The 19,985-nt window shown below is 31.5% G+C and overlaps 1 protein-coding gene and 1 long non-coding RNA gene across 2 annotated transcripts; both read right to left on the reverse strand.

Annotated features, from left to right (window-relative positions):
* Positions 1–1,232: 1,232 nt before the first annotated feature.
* On the reverse strand, positions 1,233–5,092 carry LOC139499898 (uncharacterized). The gene is made up of 3 exons (XR_011658260.1): positions 4,983–5,092; positions 3,456–3,559; positions 1,233–1,789 (listed from the first exon to the last, which is right to left on the reverse strand). It is a non-coding gene; the product is annotated as an uncharacterized lncRNA (long non-coding RNA).
* Positions 5,093–8,829: 3,737 nt separating this feature from the next.
* Positions 8,830–19,429, reverse strand: LOC139499899 (uncharacterized). The gene is made up of 5 exons (XM_071288527.1): positions 19,251–19,429; positions 15,475–15,560; positions 14,167–14,253; positions 13,359–13,373; positions 8,830–9,143 (listed from the first exon to the last, which is right to left on the reverse strand). The coding sequence occupies exons 1-5, from the start codon at positions 19,388–19,390 to the stop codon at positions 8,878–8,880; spliced, it is 594 nt and encodes a 197-aa protein (XP_071144628.1). The 5' UTR covers positions 19,391–19,429; the 3' UTR covers positions 8,830–8,877.
* Between the last annotated feature and the right edge of the window lie 556 nt (positions 19,430–19,985).

Genomic DNA, 19,985 nt, shown 5'->3' on the forward strand with positions numbered 1-19,985 from the left:
CAGCGAACTATCGCGAGCTAAACAGCTCATATTAACGTATAGTAAAGTGTTTTCTTGTTTCAACATATAAATGTTTTACATGTACTATTATATAAATCATCGTTGGGATATAAAGGGATACAAATTCTTTCTTTTGAAGATATTTTTACCTTCCGCTACTGCTGCTAAGCTATGTCCGCTTTTCCCACTACCTTTTGTTCATGTAACCCCCCTTATTAGTTCCAAAAGTAAATGCCAACAGTGAATACAATAAAAAAAAAAAATTCATAAAACACAGTAGAGACAAAAGCAAATAATAGAAACTGAATGCAAATGCAAGTTTATAAAGCAGTGAAAGAGAAATAATAACATTAACAGCGCCAATTTAACTGAACAACACTAAATGCGCTTTTGTGTCATTATTGAAGCATTAGATTAAATAAAAATTATAGAATCAAAATGTGTGTTTTTTTTATTTATTAAGTCTTTGATGCCATTGTGTGCAAATTAACCAATTTACATCCAATATGTCTATTAAATTGAAATGTTTTCGTCACATCAGAATTGATTTTTCTACATTTGTGTTCTACAACAAAGTTTTCTGATAGTAAAATTTCATTCATGCAATTTTAGTTTTCAACATGTTTTATTTCTGCGGTACAATTGTAATAAAACGTACCCTTATCAAATAAACCGTATTCGTTTAAACTTTTATCGTTATTATACTAGAAACATAGCAGGCATTATATTTGTTCTATTTCCGAATAAAGATTTTGGAAAAGGATCATATCCAAACAATCTAAAGTCATCTTGATATACACTCTGCAACTTATACATTAAAGGAAGAGGAATACTGTTATACGCTTGTATAAAAAGTTTTCTTTTTTGTTCTAAAAGATTGTCCGTTTTAGATTTTTCGTGTTTGGTTGAAACAATAGTTAGTAATTTTGATAACAGTATGTTTTGCGATTCTTTCTCATTTAAGGGGAGAGATTGATTCTCAGAAATTATTCCTCTAGACTGTAGTTTCTTCCAAATTCTTTGTAAACCTGTATACGGACTCATGCATTTTTTAGACTCGTGGCGAAAAGCAACAAAAGCATGTATCGTATCATAAATGGCATCCTTTTTATACTCATCTCTGAAATTTTGTGTAATGTAAGGGCTTGAGTTTATTTGAAATTTATCAAAGATATTGACTGTATCATTTAGAAAAGTTTCCATTTTACCAATATAATGGTAATGGACTTTGCATGGTCTACAGATTGAATGGATTGGTATGAAATGGTCGTCTAGTTTCTCTATTGGAGTTTGAATGATGTACTCTACAAGATCTCTGAAAGTAACAGCACTACCACACGAAGGTTTTTTACCAACTGTTTTCATAATTACGACACCAAGAGTTTTCCAAAAATACGGATTAGGTGAATATAATTTATCGATATATGCTGACAAAATACGGGAATACGGATTTCTGGTGAACATGAAATTTCTGGTCTCTGTTAACATGTTATAAGTCCAATTCAAAGTATTCTTTGCACACGAAACACTATATTTGTTCTTTTCATCCTGCGGTTTTATACGAAATGGGGATGATTTAATGTTTCTTTGCAAATAGGCGAGAAGGCGTCTCTCTCCAAAATGTTGATCCTCCTTTGTAAACTCTACAATAAGCAAGTTTCTTCCTGGGTAATGGCATTATACTGTTCTTAAAAACGTTATTCATTTTAGTTTCATTGACACTCTCTGCATTGCACAGATCTTTAGGGAAATTGTAACCATCTTTCCAAGACCCATTTGTTATAACTGTCTATAAAAAAATGATTAGTCTTTGAGAATATGTTATCGATCATTTTTCTGTTAGTCTTTTCTTTTTTAAGCCGTAGTGTTGTCAGTTTATTTTCGACTTGTGAGTTTGAATGTTTCTTCTAGGTGTCATACCACCAATTACTCCCTCAAATTTAGAACGTATGTGAAAGTAGGCCTACTCGGACAAAAAAAAGTGCATTTGATGTCATTGTTCACCTAAAATAACCAACAAATTTGCAGAAATGAAAGTTTTGTTGAAAGAGAAATATATTAAGACCATTTTGAGCCAAAATTTACCTGTCTATGAGTTTGCATTAAAAATTGAGGATTAATGCGCTCCATAGTATACTAATTTAAGATTTCCAGAAAACCAGGGGTTATTTTTAGTGGTACCTCCTTTCGGAAGCTCTCTGCTTTCTTATATGATTTTGAATGTATGTTGAAAATTGGCATGCAGAAAGGTGACACCTGTACAATTCAGGATATACCTAGTTTCTATGAAGTTAAACTTAAGGTAAAATATTTAGAAAGCTGTGAAAATTGCAAAATTTGGTTGAACAGATTGGGACTTTTAGAACCAGGTTTAATCCACCATTTTCTACATTTGAAAATGCCTGTACCAAGTCAGGAATATGACAGTTCTTGTCCATTCGTTTTTGATGCGTTTTGTTATTTGATTTTGCCATGTGATTATGGACTTTCCCAATTGATCTTCCTCTAAGTTCAGTATTTTTGTGATTTTACTTTTTAATTGGTGGTATGACACCTCGTATCTATCGCCACTCTTTTATTGATTATAGTATTATCATCAAATTTATGGTCAATTGTGTATTATTATCTTTCCTTTATGATTATGCTCTTTTTTGTATTTCCTTTTTTTTTTTTTTTTTGCTGACTTTTGTACATGTACCCCTATTGACATTTTTACCTATAATGTCTGTTTGTTTCGTTCACAAATTGTTGTCAATATATTGGAATTCATTGTCACATAAGTGAGAGCTTTTGCTTGCTGTAAAACTAGGTTCGATTCATTATTTTCTGTACAAAGAAGTGCCTGTACCAATTCAGGTATATGTAAATTGATTTCCATGCGTTTGATGTGTTTGAGCTTTTGATTTTGCCATTTGAACTTTTCATTTCCAATTTCCTTTGTAGTTGGGTATTTTTGTTATTTGAATTTTTTAATTATCAGTAACAAATTGAGAATGGAAATGGGGAATGTGTCAAAGAGACAACAACTCGACCACAGAATAGGCAACAGCAGAATGTCACCAGAATGATTTGGAATGGATTGATTCTATTCTACAGTATAGTGAAATATAATACTTATAAAGAATATTTAGACAGCAGTTAGATTGTATAATTACCAAAGATAGCATTCTATGACAACTGTAACACTACTACTGCAAAGATGCATTATATTTGTATTAAGATACAATTAGAAAAAATTGTTGTTTGCAAAGGCTATTTAGCATATTGTTTGAAATTCTGGCATATCCTCAACACATACAGTACCAGATATAATGCAATGGAGGCATCTGACTAACTGAGTGGGAGTGTTTTACTTGTCAATATATTTATTGCATTCCGCTCCATTAGTGTTCGTTCAAACAAAAAACAATAAGACGATTTAAGCAAATTTACTATGTAAAGTTAATGCTTCTAACCTCTGATGTATGTCTTTCATAATTCAAAACAAGAAAGGTGTCGTTTGTAGTGAATGTGGGATCATCGGGATACGACGTTAAATACTCATTCACATTTGGTTTATCTAAAAAAAAATTGAAAAATATATGTTATAAGTCAAGTTAGGAAACTAAATATTGTAACAAGAAGTAAAGCACTGAAAATTTGATTTAAAAAAAAAAATCGTGGACATATTTTTCCTTTCCTTTTGTATTTGTTTTTCTGCTCTTCTTTATCTTTTGGTTTTTGTTATCAAAATTTAGTTTTCATTTTCGATTGATTTTTTTTCACCCGGACAGCAAATATCATAATAGCGTCGATCTATTTATTCTGGTCAGATGATTATGTTCAATTGAAAGTTGACATTTTCTGCAACGACAATGACACAACGAAAACGAATACGGGAAGACATTTTATTTACTTTCTTGAAACATGCTCGATCAAATATTTCGCGGCAGTAAAAACATATAAGTAAAACAAAATATATATCCTATGTTTGCTTTTCTATGTTTATTTATGACAATGGGCCCTCTGTTGGTAGAATAACGCTCCGATGCATCTAATCTACCCAACTGTTAGTAATATTTATATATAAATTTTTCTATTAAATGTATCTTATTACTTCTATCTTTGAAATAGAGATACATACTGTCGATAATTGAAAATTAGTAATGATTTCCCATATAAAGATCTCGGCATTAACAAACCGCGTAAACATTATCAACAATGAAGAAGCATTTTATAATGATTTGGGTGTAACACAATGTTTACCGTTGCACCCGCATGTTTGATAGTTGTACCTATGTTGGTATGTTTCACTCAAACATTGTTGTCAACATAAATGAACCTTATGCGACTGTCATACAAGCGAGGAGTTAGATAGCTATACAATCAGGTTAGATCCACAATTTTTAACTTAAGGAAATGTCTGTACCAAGTCTTGAATATGGCTGTTATTTTCTTTTCGTTGAATGTTTTTGAGCTTTTGATTTTGCCATTTGATAAAGACTCTCCGTTTGAATTTTTATTGGAGTTCGATATTTTAATTGATTTTTACTATTTAAAACCCAAAGACCATTTTGTGATTGGGTTGTATCAGTAATACTTAAACCAAAAGTTTCGAAATTTGATAAAGACTCTCCGTTTGAATTTTTATTGGAGTTCGATATTTTAATTGATTTTTACTTTTTAAAACCCAAAGACCATTTTGTGATTGGGTTGTATCAGTAATACTTAAACCAAAAGTTTCGAAATTTAGATATAAAAAATCAAAACATGAGGAACCTTTAATCAATAGGCACTGAAATAGCAAAAGTTATATGATATTTACTTGACCAAGGGATTTGAATGGTTGAATCAGCTAAGAAATAAATATACCCTACAACTTAATAAAAGCTAGCAAGGAATTCATGTGTAATACAAAGTAATGACGTTTTCATTTTCTATTGGTATAAATATCATTCAATTCTTTTCTTTGATATAAAACATTTTAATCAAATAAAAGTTACCTCGAAACAATAGTAGTGTATTCAACGAGGTTAGAATACCACACCAAACTAAAAGTAATACAAACAAACGGAAAAAGTTTCGAGCCATCAATCCATTTTCAATCATTATGAAATCTGAAATGCAAAAACAAAGCATAAGGCACCAAATCACAATGAAGACATTTAACTAGTGAGATGAGATATTTTAATCGACACATCCAATACATTTGCAAGCAAGTTATCAATTTAAATAAAACAAAACACGGCAAAATTGTTTTTTATATTATTTTAGTCAAGAAAACTAGTCAAATACATACATATTGATAAATTATTATTTACTGTTAACACACTAGAGTGATCAATTGGCATTTGTATGCATTTTATGCTAACATAATTTGAGTTCTGTATGTACATTTGCAAAATAGTAAAATGTTTTATAAAAAATTAAAACAAATACCGAACTCATAGGAAAATTCTACAATTAACGGTTGTAATTAGTTGTGCTGATTAAAATGGAACGCCAAATGCATGAACTGCTTACCATGATAAGGCAACCATCACTTTGCTTTACGTCTATCAGATATCCTTTATTACATTTACAAATTGACAATCTTAAGAGAACGATCGAAGTCAGTAGAGATAACTGACCTATATATATATACATATTAGTTTTTAAAATAATCGTGATGTGTAATTTTAATTACAATGACCCAAATACAAAGAAAAAGTTATACGTTAATTGTCTGTCCATTACCGTGACTAATTGTAATCCACGCTGTTTGTTTGAAATAATACAAGTCAACCTTATTATTACTACATATGAATATAATTGTAACAGTTGCATATATAGTTCAGGTGTCGTTTTGTCATGGGACTAATATGCGCTATGTATGTTGTAGGTGATCCATATTCCCGATAGTATACATTGTTTGATGCGTAAAGGAAAGTATTCGAACATGCTTAAATAATTTATGAAGTTTTTCTTTCCTTAATTCTGATTCTATCTTTTAGTGTGCCGTCACTGAGTAATTGAAATCCATGTTGTTTGTTTGAAATTAATAAACATAGTTAGAATGGTTATCAAGTCAATTAGCTTTTAGAGATATCATGAAGAAACACATGCATATTTAAATTGTGAATGATAATATTATATGAAAGAAGTTATCCTGATATTTCCATCTCTCAGTTATCATTTACATATAGACATGATGTTGTGACTTTTAAAATTATGTTGATTTGAAAAAAAATAGACGAAAGAAAGAAGTAGTCTTTTTTAAATGGCATCTTTATAACTTAGTTGATGTAATTTGTAGCTGGTTCTCATTCCCGATAGTTTAATTTGTTTGGTGTCTAAAGAAATCTTTATTTTAACATGCTTATATAATTCATGAAGTTTTCATTGATTTCTGAATTCTGTAAAAACACATCAGTAATGCATATCATAATAATTAAATTTTAAAATGATTTTAATGACTTATCAATTAAATTGTCAATTAACGCGGATATATATTTTGTACAAATCTTTTAATATAAGTAAAACTTGTGTTTATCCTATGGATCATTAACAATAAGACACACAGTCATTTATAGAATGGGTCTTAAGGAAAACTTGTGTTTATCCTATGGATCATTAACAATAAGACACACAGTCATTTATAGAATGGGTCTTAAGGAAAACTTGTGTTTATCCTATGGATCATTAACAATAAGACACACAGTCATTTATAGAATGGGTCTTAAGGAAAACAAATGTCAAATTAATCCTGATGCTAAGCATTACCAATGGCGATTAAAAATTTATGCTGGTAATTGATTTAGTAGAATTTCGCTCTACTTATGAGCCTATGGCATTAAAATAATATTTCTTGATATGTTTGTAGCGTTGTTTTTATACAGAAAAAGCATTCAACTCATCTCGTTTCTATCCATATAGTTATAAAATTCAAAAAGGAATTACTTTGGTTTTCACGGATAATAAAGTGACATCAAAGAAATTAGATCCCCTAAAAGAAGACAATGATCATGTGATGCAGCGAAAAATGTCTAAACTGCTTACCATGGCAGGCGATTCATTAATAGAAGGTCCGATAATTTCTTTCTTTAATAACATCTCTAAACTGAGACAGTCAAGAGAAACATTGAAGTCAAGAAAGAGAACTGACATTTAAATACATATTTTCGTTAAATAATCGTGATTTGTAACTTCAATTGCATAACCCAAATAAGAACTCGTTTGAAATTAACTAAGAGAACGACTGAAGTCAATAAAGAGAACTGACCTATAAAATATATTAGTTTGTTTTTTTTAGATAATCGTGATTTGTATTTTAACCTAAATACAAAGAAGAGTACACAACATTCATTATCAGTCTTTCAGCGTGACTGATTGAAATCTTTAATATTTGTTTAACGCACACATATTGAACCCAATAACTGCATAGGGATTTAATTGTTATGATTTTGTATATTGTATATATCATGTACATGTAGTAGTTTTCTGACATGTGATCCTTATCAATGCAACACACATAAGCAATGAGCTTTTGAGGTGATCCACATTCCCGATAAAATAATATGTTTGTTGTTTAAAGAAAAATGTACATGCTCAAATAATCCATGAAGAGTTTCCTTGGTGCTTGAATTCTGTGAAAAGAAAACCCCATCAGTTTAGTTAATTATAATATAAAAAGAAGACCAAAATGACACAGAAATTATAGATCAACGTACGGCCTTCAACAATGAGCAAATTCCACATCACATGGCCAGCTATAACAGAATGTAAATGTGAAAATGTAAAACAATTCAAACGGGAAAACTAATGGCATAGTTTATGTACAAAAACATAAGCAAAAAACAGAAATGTAACACATTAACATACGACAACCACCGAATTACTGACTCCTGACTTGGGACAGGCACATACATACAGTGGTGGGGTTAAACATAAGTGTGTCTTAATAATTAAACTAATACAAACGTATACAGAAAAATCTTCATTTGTCTATGAAATTACACACTTTACGGGGGTTATGAATTTTTACAAACCTTTTTATAGAATTAAAACATGTGTTTATCACCTGTAACAGACCAGTGGTTTTGGAAAAGACATAAGAATTATTTTTTTTAGAAAGTTTCGAATATCTAAAAACACCTTCGGAAAACAAAATGTAAAAGTCAATTTTCTAAAAAAAAGTAAAATCACACAAATACTGAACTCAGGGGAATATTCAAAACAGAAAGTCCCTTATCAATAGGCAAAATCAATAATAAAACACATCAAACGAATGGACAACGACTTTCATATTCCTGACTTGGTACAGGCATTTTCAAATGTAGAAAAATGGTGGATTGAATCTGGTTTCTTAGCGCTAAACCTCTAAGCCGACCAGTGGCGATAAGAATATTATATAGGTAAATCGACTTTGTAAGACAAAACTTGAGCACCAATCTTTTTGTCTCCAAAAAGTCAAATAATAAAAATGCTGAACTCCGAGGAAAAATCAAGAAAGAAAGTCCCTATTAATCAAATGGCAAAATAAAAAGCTCAAACTCTTCAAACGAATGGTAAAAAAACTGTCATATTCCTAACTTGGCACAGGCATTTCCTTATGTAAAACATGGCAGTTTACACCTAGTTTTATAGCTAGTTGAACCTATCACTTATATAATAGTCGCATACCATTACATTATATTGCCAACGATATGTGAACAAAACGAACATTCATGTCAGAAATACAGGACATCTGGATTTGTTATTGTGTGATATGACGAATGAAAGAATAACCAACAAGCACACCACGAAATCAACAATAGAAAAAAGAGAATAGATCACATTTTTTAGAAATTTTATTAGATTTTTATCGCACACTTTCAATGAAGGTATGTTGGATTTCTACATTGGTTGTCGTCAGAGAAATCAGTAGTACTGTCGCCGAGGATATTGGTTAGAATGTCGACGGGAATATCGGTAGGATTGTCGGCTAGGAAATCGGTACGACTGTCGTCGAGGATATTGATAAGGCTGTCGCCTAGTTAATCTAAAGGACGGTTGTAATGGTTGATGTCCTATGCTACATTCCTGTGGTATGTTTCCCTCTGTGTAACAAACAGAACACAGTGTGCAGTTATGACAGCATGTACATTGAGGTGGTGCTGTACATTCAAACTCTTTGTCTGCTGGACCTGAAATACGTATTTATGTTATTGCTATCTTATTGTGTCGATGTTTGTTTCATTTGTTGTGTATTCTTATTTGGCAATTATACAGGATTTCTTAATATGCGTTCGGGTTATACTCGAATGTTTTTTTTTAAATGAATACACACATTGTTATGAAAACAGTTATTAATAATAAAAATTCACCAAACTAATTGCTTTAAGATTTGAATAGCCTCTGTGAACGGGTGCAAGTTCATAAAGAAAAAATAAAACACCCACAATACAGAAACTCGCCAATTAGTGCCCATCTTGACACTTGTGGTAAAACACGTTTTCAAATAATACCTATTTTTAAATGTAGACGGGATGAAGCCTATCGAAAGGAGATGGAACGTTATTTCATCACAACGTTCCGATCAAAATTAAATCGCGAAAACTTTTAATAACGAACAATGACGGAACGTCACAAACCTCCTAAACGACGTCGCCCATAACGACGCCATATCAGTTATCATGAAGAGTCCCAATGGAAGGATGAAATCGATTGAATGGAACTGTTAACTTTTTAAATAAAGGCAACAGTAGTATACCGCTGTTCAAAACTCATAAATCCATGGACAAAAAACAAAATCGGGATAACAAACTAAAACCGAGGGAAACGCATTAAATATAAGAGGAGAACAACGACACAACACTAAAATGTAACACATATAGACAAAATCCCACGAGAATAACAAATATAACATATATATATAACATCAAAACCAAATACATGAATTTGGGATAGACAAGTACCGTGACACGTCTTATCGCAATGTGAATTTACACTCAAAAATAAGAGAAAACAAACGACACAACGTTATAATGTAATACACACAGAAACGAACTATAATATAACAATGACCATATTCCTGACTTGGTACAGGGCATTTTTAAAGGAAAAAATGGTGGGTTGAACCTGGTTTTGTGGCATGCCAAACCTCGCACTTTTATGGCCATGTGAAATATAACATCAAAATGACAACACAGGACTACAATATCAATAAATTGGAGAACACAATTGACAAAGAATCACACGAACAACAGCCAACAACTTATTTTACTATTTTATTTAATGAATATATATGTTAGCGGCAATAAGTGAAATTAGGCATTAAGCTTAAATCCTAGGCAATAAGCTAACGCCTAGGTATTAAGTTATTGTCTGAAATTTTCAGGCATTAAGCTTATTTCCTGAAATCTGATGATGATTATTCATTCTATTGCCGAACATAATTTTGGGAAATAAGTAAACTCTGGAATTTGTGCATATTTGGTGATTTATTCTTGAATTAAATTAAGTCGTTTCATTATTATATTTCTAATAATGCATGTATAAATATACATTCATTTGACAGATCTTCAAAAGTAAGTTTATTTAGTAATTTAAAAATTAAAAAACAGAATTAAGGTGGTATGGGAGTCTAAAATAAAAATGATCGAATTTGTTCATACTTTGCCACAACGTTGTATCTATTGATACATGTTGAAAAATATAATAAAAATGATAGGTCACCGCGCATTTTCTCAAGCTATAGGACGGGACAAAATGACACATTTTGTATGGATTATACAGGAAAAAACACCATTTTGTGATTATAAACTAAACAAAATGATAGAATTGTTAAATACTTCAGGAAAAGATAGCTTTCAGACACTGCTTTGAGAATATCAAAAGAAAAGATAGGGTCACCGTACGTTTTTTCCGGCTAAAATACTAAATAGGAAAATTCCATACAGAATCTTCAGAATTAATAAAATCAACGGTACCAATTTTGTTGCACCAGATGCGCATTTCGACAAAATATGTCTCTTCAGTGATGCTCGTGGCCAAAATATTTGAAATCCAAAGCTTATATAAAAGATGAAGAGCTATAATCCAAAAGTATATCCAGAAAATGCACTTTTTTAGAGTTACCTCCCCTTAAAATGCCAATTTTTAAAAAAGATAAAAATAACCAAAAATAATTGACATTTGCAAAAATATCAATATTTAGAAGTTATATTCTTATAAATTGGTACTTTTAAATGAAAATGTACATTAAACATCTGCATTCCTGCATCAAATTTTGCTAACTTGATGGAAAATCTGGACCTTTGATTCTCTGTTTTTTACAATCCAAGATGGAGGAAGACACCCATACCACCTTAACTCATACTTTTTTCATGTTTTTGAGGTATTACAAAAAAGAAAAATGGGGGAAGATGCTATAGAATAATTTTAATATTTATTTGAAAATTTGTACACTTCACTAGTCGAGCTGGTTTGAACTGGTCAAAAGTAGAAAAAATTAAGATATGATTTTTTGATTACGCCATTTTGGATAAGTAATTTTTTTCTTATTGGCAATCATACCACATCTTTTTGTCTATATTTAGGATGAAACTGGTCCCTGTAGTTTTGCATCAGTAAAATTAGATTTTTTTCTTTTGCTAATATTCAAAGGTATGTTAATTGCAGTAATACAATAAAGTACTCAGTATTTATATGAAAGATGCACGATTATATATTTAATTTTAACTTGTTCAATTCTAATATAAAAAAGTTATATTTTTTTTACTAATTTTTTGTTTCAAAGAATTTAAATGAACAAATATAAGTATATCAAAATTATTTATTATCCTTAAATTTAAAACTTATAATTATTTTCTAATAATGAATCGGTTTTTGAATTATAGTTGTTGGTTAAATTGGATACAATATTTCAATTTTTCATTTGCTATTTTCTTTTACGTCAATACTTAGGACAGCGGTTAGGACATCCTAGCTAAAATAATCCTCAGATAGCTTCGATTTGCATGCTGAGACATAACGTAAGTCAGTCCCAACTTTATCCTAATTTCTGTCCTAAGAATATCTTGTAGGACCGATCCAAGGAAAGTTTCAATAAACGTCCTCAGTTCTCATAATGTTATTATGTATCAAATATACTTTTATTTAAATAAATAAATGTCTTTTATTTACTCGCATTTATATTTTAGGCATTAAGCTTAATGCCTGCACACATTTTTCAGGATTTAAGCTTAAATCCTAGGATTTAAGACTAATGCCTAGCATCATTTAGGCAATAGACTTACTGCCTAGGCGTTAGCTTATTGCCTAGGATTTAAGCGTAATGCCTAATTTCACTTATTGCCGCTAACATATACATCTGCACATGTGAAAAAGATTTTTTACGCCTATATATATATATTCAAACTTATGATTGCGTTGGATAAAAATACGTGTGCATGTAAAACAAATTTCGTTGTAGAAGGGTCTAAATACAGCACAAACAACTTCCAAAAGACAAATAACGTGAAAAAGTATATTTAAACAAAACGCTTTTGACTAACAGGTTGAACAACTGATGTCCTTTAACCCTGCTGACTGCCATTGGTGATTGCCAAATAAAATTGATCACAAGATGTAACAAAATGGATCTTAATATAAATTTAATACTAAACAGAAAACAGCAAAATTGTGGCCAAGATGTTATTCCACAAACCTAAGGTGTCAATATTTTTTTTGTACACCAGATCCGGATTTCGACAATAAATGTCTCTTCAGTGATGTTAGGGATCGACACGGTATTTGGAAGGCCATATAATTTACCCCCAATTAAAGATATACTCTTGAATTTTGAGAGTCAATATAGGATGAACGGATCATATAAACCAGAGGGAAAATATGATACAAGCCCAAACGCAAAAATATAAACAAGCCCAAACGCAAAAGATAAACAAGTCTTAACTGAAAACTACGTTCAAACCTATGTTTGCGTTGGATACAAACCGCAATTTTTATACGTGTGCATGTAAAACAAATTTCGTTGTAGAAGGGTCTAAATATATACAACTCGTCTAAACTTCAACCCAACAATGTTAGATCTGTACATTTGCTTTCGCGTATCAGCGCTGCAACCGAATTTAATTGTCGCCATTATTTTCACCAGACGACATCAGCGAAGGACAAACAGCAGTTACTTATTTCTTTGACGTGCTATCACCGTCTCATTTGAACTGTTATTTTAACTAGTTGCATATTTCTAAACAGTTAGTGTGCTAAGCAGTGTCCATGCAGCAATTATCAAATCTAAAATCATTTGGTTTGACCCTGTCTTTGTTTTAAACTGTTTGCACCCTCTACTCAAAGCGACTACGTTACAATGAGACCACCAGAGACAGGTAACCTTAATGAATAAATACAATATTACTTACGTGGATTTCCAGATTCTGCAAAATATCATTATACATGCATATGATTTACAATTTTTTTTCAAAGGCGAAAACATGATTTGGTAAAATATATATCAAAATGTAAGAAGTACACAAATATAGTAAAATTACATCAATGTGAACGCATCGACAGTGTAATATTAATTAAAAAAAAAAATATTCAAAGGTTCAGCATTTACTTGCCACTATTCATCAAGTAATGTGCTACAAACTAAATTAAAGACTACGAAAAACGGCACTACTTGACAAAAACTCGCAAAATTAACATTTTGTAGTAACCCATCATCTAAGTCATATAAGTAAACACAACGTGTATCAACTGTGCGTTTCCCTAAGGGTGACTGGGGTAAAGAAGTGTGGTCACTCTGTCTTCCTCCGACGACCGGCAGTAAAATGCTTGCCAAAGTGGGGCGTCCGTTCGGCTGTGTGGGATGCAGAAGTTTGCAGCCACGTACGGTTAGAATAGTAATATTAAATCTAATCCCTCGTGTAAGTGTAAAGTGATTGCAACGCTTTTTCCGCGTAACAATTTTTTGCAAAAACTCTTTGAGGGGTCCGTATGTGACCTGTTTCAAGGCAAAATTTCAGTCCTTATCCAATAAATCCTCATTTTCCAGTAGAAGTCCAAATTTCCACGACCGTCATATCTATTACAAGACCTACCTATTCTATTTATTGTTAATGTGTCCTCGTCAATACCATGCATGGGATATTTGCCACTGGACTTTAATATAACAGTGTTTTCTAACTGTAGAAAATATTGATCGTTTTTTTCATGAAGTGTTCTTACCCACAACTACAAATTTGAAATCTGGAAATCCACAAATGTCGCATATATCCTTGAAAGGATCAGTTTTGTTTGGAATTATCTGAACTTCTGCAAAATATCAAAGTTTAATGTTATATTAATTGTATTTGAAAATATATTGCAAGTTACTAAAATCATAAAACCAATTTGAATACACCCACTATTGTTAATAAACATGCAACTGATATATCTTTTAAACTCGATTTTGAATTCAAAGAAGAATAACAAAAATAATCGAACTGAAAGTCGGTATTCAAATGGCAAAATAAAACGCTCAAACATTCATATTCCTCAGTTGCTACAGGCATTTTCTTATGACAAAAATGGTGGATTAAACGTCTCACTTGTTTTATAATAATCTTTAATTCAAGATATCTCTATACCTAAACATTCTTCTATCAATAATTAATATATCTACATTTAAACTCTGTTTGCAAATTGAGATTTGGAGATTTTCAATGACGGGTTTACAATACACATAATTAAATAAAGTAATTTACGTTATTAAATGCAACAGTAGTTCACCGCTGTTCAATAGTTATAGTCAATATATTTAGCGAAGACAAATTCGGATCACAAACAAAAACCGATGGAAATATATCAACTATAACGTAGAGAAAAACAACAGAAACACGAAAATGCTTCAAAAGCAAACGCCAAGATAGATAAAAACCGACTTTTTGATAAAAACGGCCATATTCTTTACTTGTTACAGGAAATTTTAAATCATATTCAGCATTTTGATTTTGAATGCAATATAGTGTACAGACACCAGTCTTTAAGGCTAGCGTAAAACATCTATGTTGCACCATAACTATCTTTTGACAGATAATTCATATTTATCAGATATATATCTAACCATAACACCATTGCATGTAGATTTAAAACAGTTGTTGAACTTTTAACGTTCATTGCAGGTTTATATTGACATGTATTACAATATGTATCATTTATGCATTCTTCCTTAGTCAATTTATTTTAGATTCAATGCTCAATTCGTAACATTTTCATTTTGTCTCAAACCAATGAATAAACAAATAATTAAATACAAGTAAAAAAAGAAACTGTCGGTTTGTAAATAATATGTTTAATAGTTTTGAATGTTCGAATTTTTCGACTTTCATACATGTACGTAATATAGAATGTGTGTACCTAAGATAGCATGAATTCGTTCCCTAACATATTCATTTACTAAGCACCTCGAACTACAGTACTACAACCAATTTAAAACGATTACTGGATAAATAAAGGATAATTTCAACTAATTAATGAATTGATATATAAACTCACCGCCATCATGAAAGAACATCTTTACAGGATTATCTCTGGGGTTGTACGAAACAACAACACAGAAGAAGGCATTAAAATCCGGAACCCTAAAAAAAAATTCTAAACTAGAATCTATATTAAACTAGATAATTTAGAAGTTCAAGTAGTCATCTTTCCATTTCCCAGCAGTGACAAGTCGTCTGCTCCATCATGTTTTTTTTCTACATATCTAAATCAGGCACGGAGTACATTTTCCCAAGTAATTGCATGTAATGTATAATGCAGCAATATTTACATTACACATGTTACATGTTATTGTAATTTAATGCATTACTTGAGGAAAAAAAGTTGTGTAATTTCATGCATTATATTGCATTACATTGCATTACATTGCATTACATTGCATAACATTGCATTACTTTTTTCACATACTATTTTTCTTTTACAAATTGTTGGAGATTGAGCTAGAGCAGAATTAAAGATTTCTGGATTAATCAATTATTATTATTATTATTTTTATTATTATTATTATTATTATTATTATTATTATTATTATTATTATTATTATTATTATTATTATTATTATTATTATTATTATTATTATTATTATTATTATTATTATTATTAATATTATTATTATTATTATTATTATTAGGAGAAGGCATTAATGGTTTCAAATGTTGAAGCATCCCTAATGGGTTATTCATCCAAAGCAGGGGACGTTTAAACTGTAAATAAAGGCAACAGTAGTATACCGCTGTTCGAAATTCATAAATCGATAAGGAAAAACAAACCCGGGTTACAAACTAAAACTGAGGGAAACGTATCAAATATAAGAGAACTACGACACAACAGAAACACAACATTAAAATGTAACATACACAGAAACGAACTATAACATAACAATTGCCATTTTCCATTTAAAAGCTGCTGGTCTAACTCATTTCGGAAATAAAGCAACTCCTTCAGGTTGAGAACTTTATCTTGCTTTTTTTTTTAAGAAGTTTGTGAGAATTGAACATGCTTTACCAACTATATACACATTTTTACGTCTTATAATAATTATCAAACTGCTGAAATATAAGAAATATATAGATATAACAAGATTTAGTTTAAGTGCCTATGAGACAAGTCTCCATCAAAGTCACAATTCATAAAAGTTAATCATTATTGGTCAAAGTACGGTCTTCCACGCTGGGCCTTGGTTCACAACGAGCAGAAAGCTATAAAGGTTCATAAGATGACTAGTGTAAAACCATTCCTAAAAGAGGAAAACCAACGGTCTAATCTATACATAGGGAAAAAGTATTGCAACACCAAATTGAAATACAAATTAAAAAATCCTCTTTAATATTATTTTATTGAAATAAAACTAGTTTAACATTATTTAAATCTCAGCTGAGTTGAATCAATAAATCTCGAATAGATAAATTCTAATCTGCACGTGCATCTACTGTAACCATAAACAACAAAACAAATGTTTTAATCGCATTATTTTTAGTTAATCAGGTTTGTAAATTAAAGTCATGTGAAACACATACCTATACCATAATCGATTCACCTCTAAATGCGAAATATTAAATGATGTTTCTTTCGGCATACGCAGTATTTGATTAACGCAATACACGCACTCGGACATCAACCGCGTACAGCATTTTTGATTGAAACCATGTGTTTGGTCCTCCACAACTCTCTACTGCAACACGATAGCAGATTATTGGCATGCGAGAAGCAGGTATGTCGCTGAGACTAATTGCACGTAATGTTTGTCAACACGATGGATGCCACATGTGGAACAGGATTTGCTTACCCTTTCGGAGTACCTGAGATCACCCCCGTTTTTGATGGGGTTTGTGTTGCTTAGTCTTTAGTTTTCTATGTTGTGTCTTCTGTACTATTGTTTGTCTTTTTATTTTATTTTAGCCATGGCGTTGTCAGTTTATTTCTAATCTATGAGTTTGACTATCCCTCTAGTATCTTTCGTCCCTCTTTTGTCATCACAATTCCACTTAAAGTCGGTTTGTGAATACAAATGAAGCAGCAAATGATGTTAAATACCTATCAGGATCAGGTAGACCCCCTATTATACAACTAGGGAAAACCAAGCATAATAAAGGTTTGTCAGAGGAACACTATTTTAAAACAGTACAGTCATTAAAAGAGAGTGGTTTCCATACATGAGATTTTCAAAAAGAACTATTCGAAATCTACTAAAAGCTGCTGGTGATGACAACCAGCAAGAAGACCAGTAAGAAAACCTTCATTACGAACAGACATAAAGTAGCCCGTATGCAGAGCTCTCCAACGTTGGAAATTAGCGTCTTAGAGAAAGATTAATTGGTCCGATGAAAGTCAGTTGATGTTGCACGTGGTTGATGTCCGAGTGCGTGTATGGCGTTAATCAAATAATGCATATGCCGAAGGAAATATAATTTAAAATGTCGTTTTTGGAAGTCAATCGATTATGGTATAGAGATGTGTTTCACATGACTGTAAGTTAGATCTTAAAACAGTAAGGGTAAACCTGAATGGCCAAAGATATCTACAAGACATTCTCTAGGTACAAGGCCGGTTTTCATGGATGATAATGCTAGGCCACATCATTCTCATGCTGTTATTGATTATCTACGTGGGGAGTTTATAACAACGCTTCCTTGGCCTGCTTGGAGCCCGGATTTGTATCTGATCGAGCGAATATGTATTACTGGATGTAAGGGTGCAATCAACAGTTTTTTTCTATGACGTCATATTTTGAGGGACCATGTATAAGTGACCCTTAGTGGTGGACTGATTAATAAAGATACCTGTATAAAACTAGATATCACTGGAATCAGAATGTTCTCTAGTTTATAATGGAATAAAAAAAAAGTGTACTTTTAATAGTATAAAAAAGTTTTATCCAGAGAAACTGGGAAAAACATTGCATAATTTAAGCGTAAAAAACCTGAAATCAGGTCATGTGCACACCCCTGAGGACATGATACCTGCACATTTTTCATTATCAAAGTTGTATGAATTTCATAGATTTTTACCTGGTCTTTCAAAAAATTCACGCTTCAGGGTACGTTCGCCTGCTCCGAAAAGAGCTACAGGGGCTGCAAATAAGTTATGAATTTTCACTGCCAAAAAACAGACTGTTAACAGTGTTGTCTCCCCTCAAAACATGAATATTTAATCTAATTTTTAAAATTATTTCAATCATTTATCCTGTTTTAATTGAAGTTAGTTAACATATCTTTACAACTAAATACAAAAAAACATGATACTTTTTCACCAATTATGTTGATAAAAATGGACTTCCCTCCATGTCTATTTTTAGTTGGGGAATAACCCCTATTTTTTTATACGAAACTGTTTATAGCACCCTAAATTGCCCGAAGGAACTCTCCTGTTCAGACACTTGGTTGCCCCAGCAACAAATTCGTCAATAGGTGGCAGGCGTGAGAAACGTTTAGAGACGGTTATCCGTGTAAATGGAGGTTACACCAAATATTGATTATTTGGCATATAACGATCAATGCTATCCGACTTTGTACTTGTTTGAATTTTTAAATGTTTTGATCGGAGTGTCACTGATGAGACTTATGTTGACCAAACATGCGTCTGGCGTATCAAATTATAATCCTGGTAGTACCTTTGATAACTATTTTAACGTTTGTTCATGAGTGTATTTTTTTAAAATGATCCATTGCCCCGTAAGATTTATAATTGGCTATTATCGAGACACACACACAACTTCACACAAATACATTATTCTTATAACAAACAAAAATCATTATAAAATAAAACAAACCTACTTCATAACAATAAACCGTCCTTTTGATTGAAAGCATTGGAACGTGTTGTTAAAGATCCCTAAAGTCGCGGTTTTTCCATCAGCAAAAAAAGTCCATTTAGCCTCAAACGTAGTGTTTCCAAATCTGTACATATCAAACATTTTGTTCCTCCATGAACACGGAAATGCACAGGGAGAGTGAGTTGTTCCTATAAATGTAAAATATAAAGAGAATGATCAGAACACTTTAGAATTTCTCGTTATAAATTATATCAAAGAAATAATTAAATAAATTATATAGTTGGAAATCTGGTCTAAGTGCTAGTGACACAATGACATGTATTTACCAAATACAGCAACACGATATTGATACTGATATCATTTTCGTAATCATCAATACAAACTATATGTCTAATTGAATTCATAAACATGTCAAATATGCATGCGCACTGTTGAAATTATAGGAATTGAATCAGAAATTATCGAGCAAAACAATATGCTGTGTTACAGTGATTTGAAGGACATTGCAAATTAAGGTGTTCATTTGTTCGTCTTCAAATACAGAAGAAAAATCATCAATGAAGCTATAAAACTAAGAGTGAAGTTGAAATCATCTCTACATAAGTTTTACGGACGCCATCAAAGACATGGTTGACGGATATAGAATATCCGTTTCAAAGATGATATCGAATATGTTCCTTATGTAGTTACTGCATACCTACATTTCCCCGAATGTGACCTACCGAATAAGACGTAT

Source organism: Mytilus edulis, chromosome 13, assembly GCF_963676685.1.
Source record: "Mytilus edulis chromosome 13, xbMytEdul2.2, whole genome shotgun sequence".
NCBI lineage: Eukaryota > Metazoa > Mollusca > Bivalvia > Mytilida > Mytilidae > Mytilus > Mytilus edulis.

Bases quoted from the DNA above. Each gene is read 5' to 3' on its own strand.
- LOC139499899 (XM_071288527.1), bottom strand. From the start codon at position 19,390: ATGTTTGATATGTACAGATTTGGAAACACTACGTTTGAGGCTAAATGG. The intron at 15,561-19,250 runs GTAGGTTTGTTT...ATTTTTTTTTAG, and splicing joins GGACGGTTTATTGTTATGAA to GGTTCCGGATTTTAATGCCT. The intron at 14,254-15,474 runs GTGAGTTTATAT...GATATTTTGCAG, and splicing joins GATGTTCTTTCATGATGGCG to AAGTTCAGATAATTCCAAAC.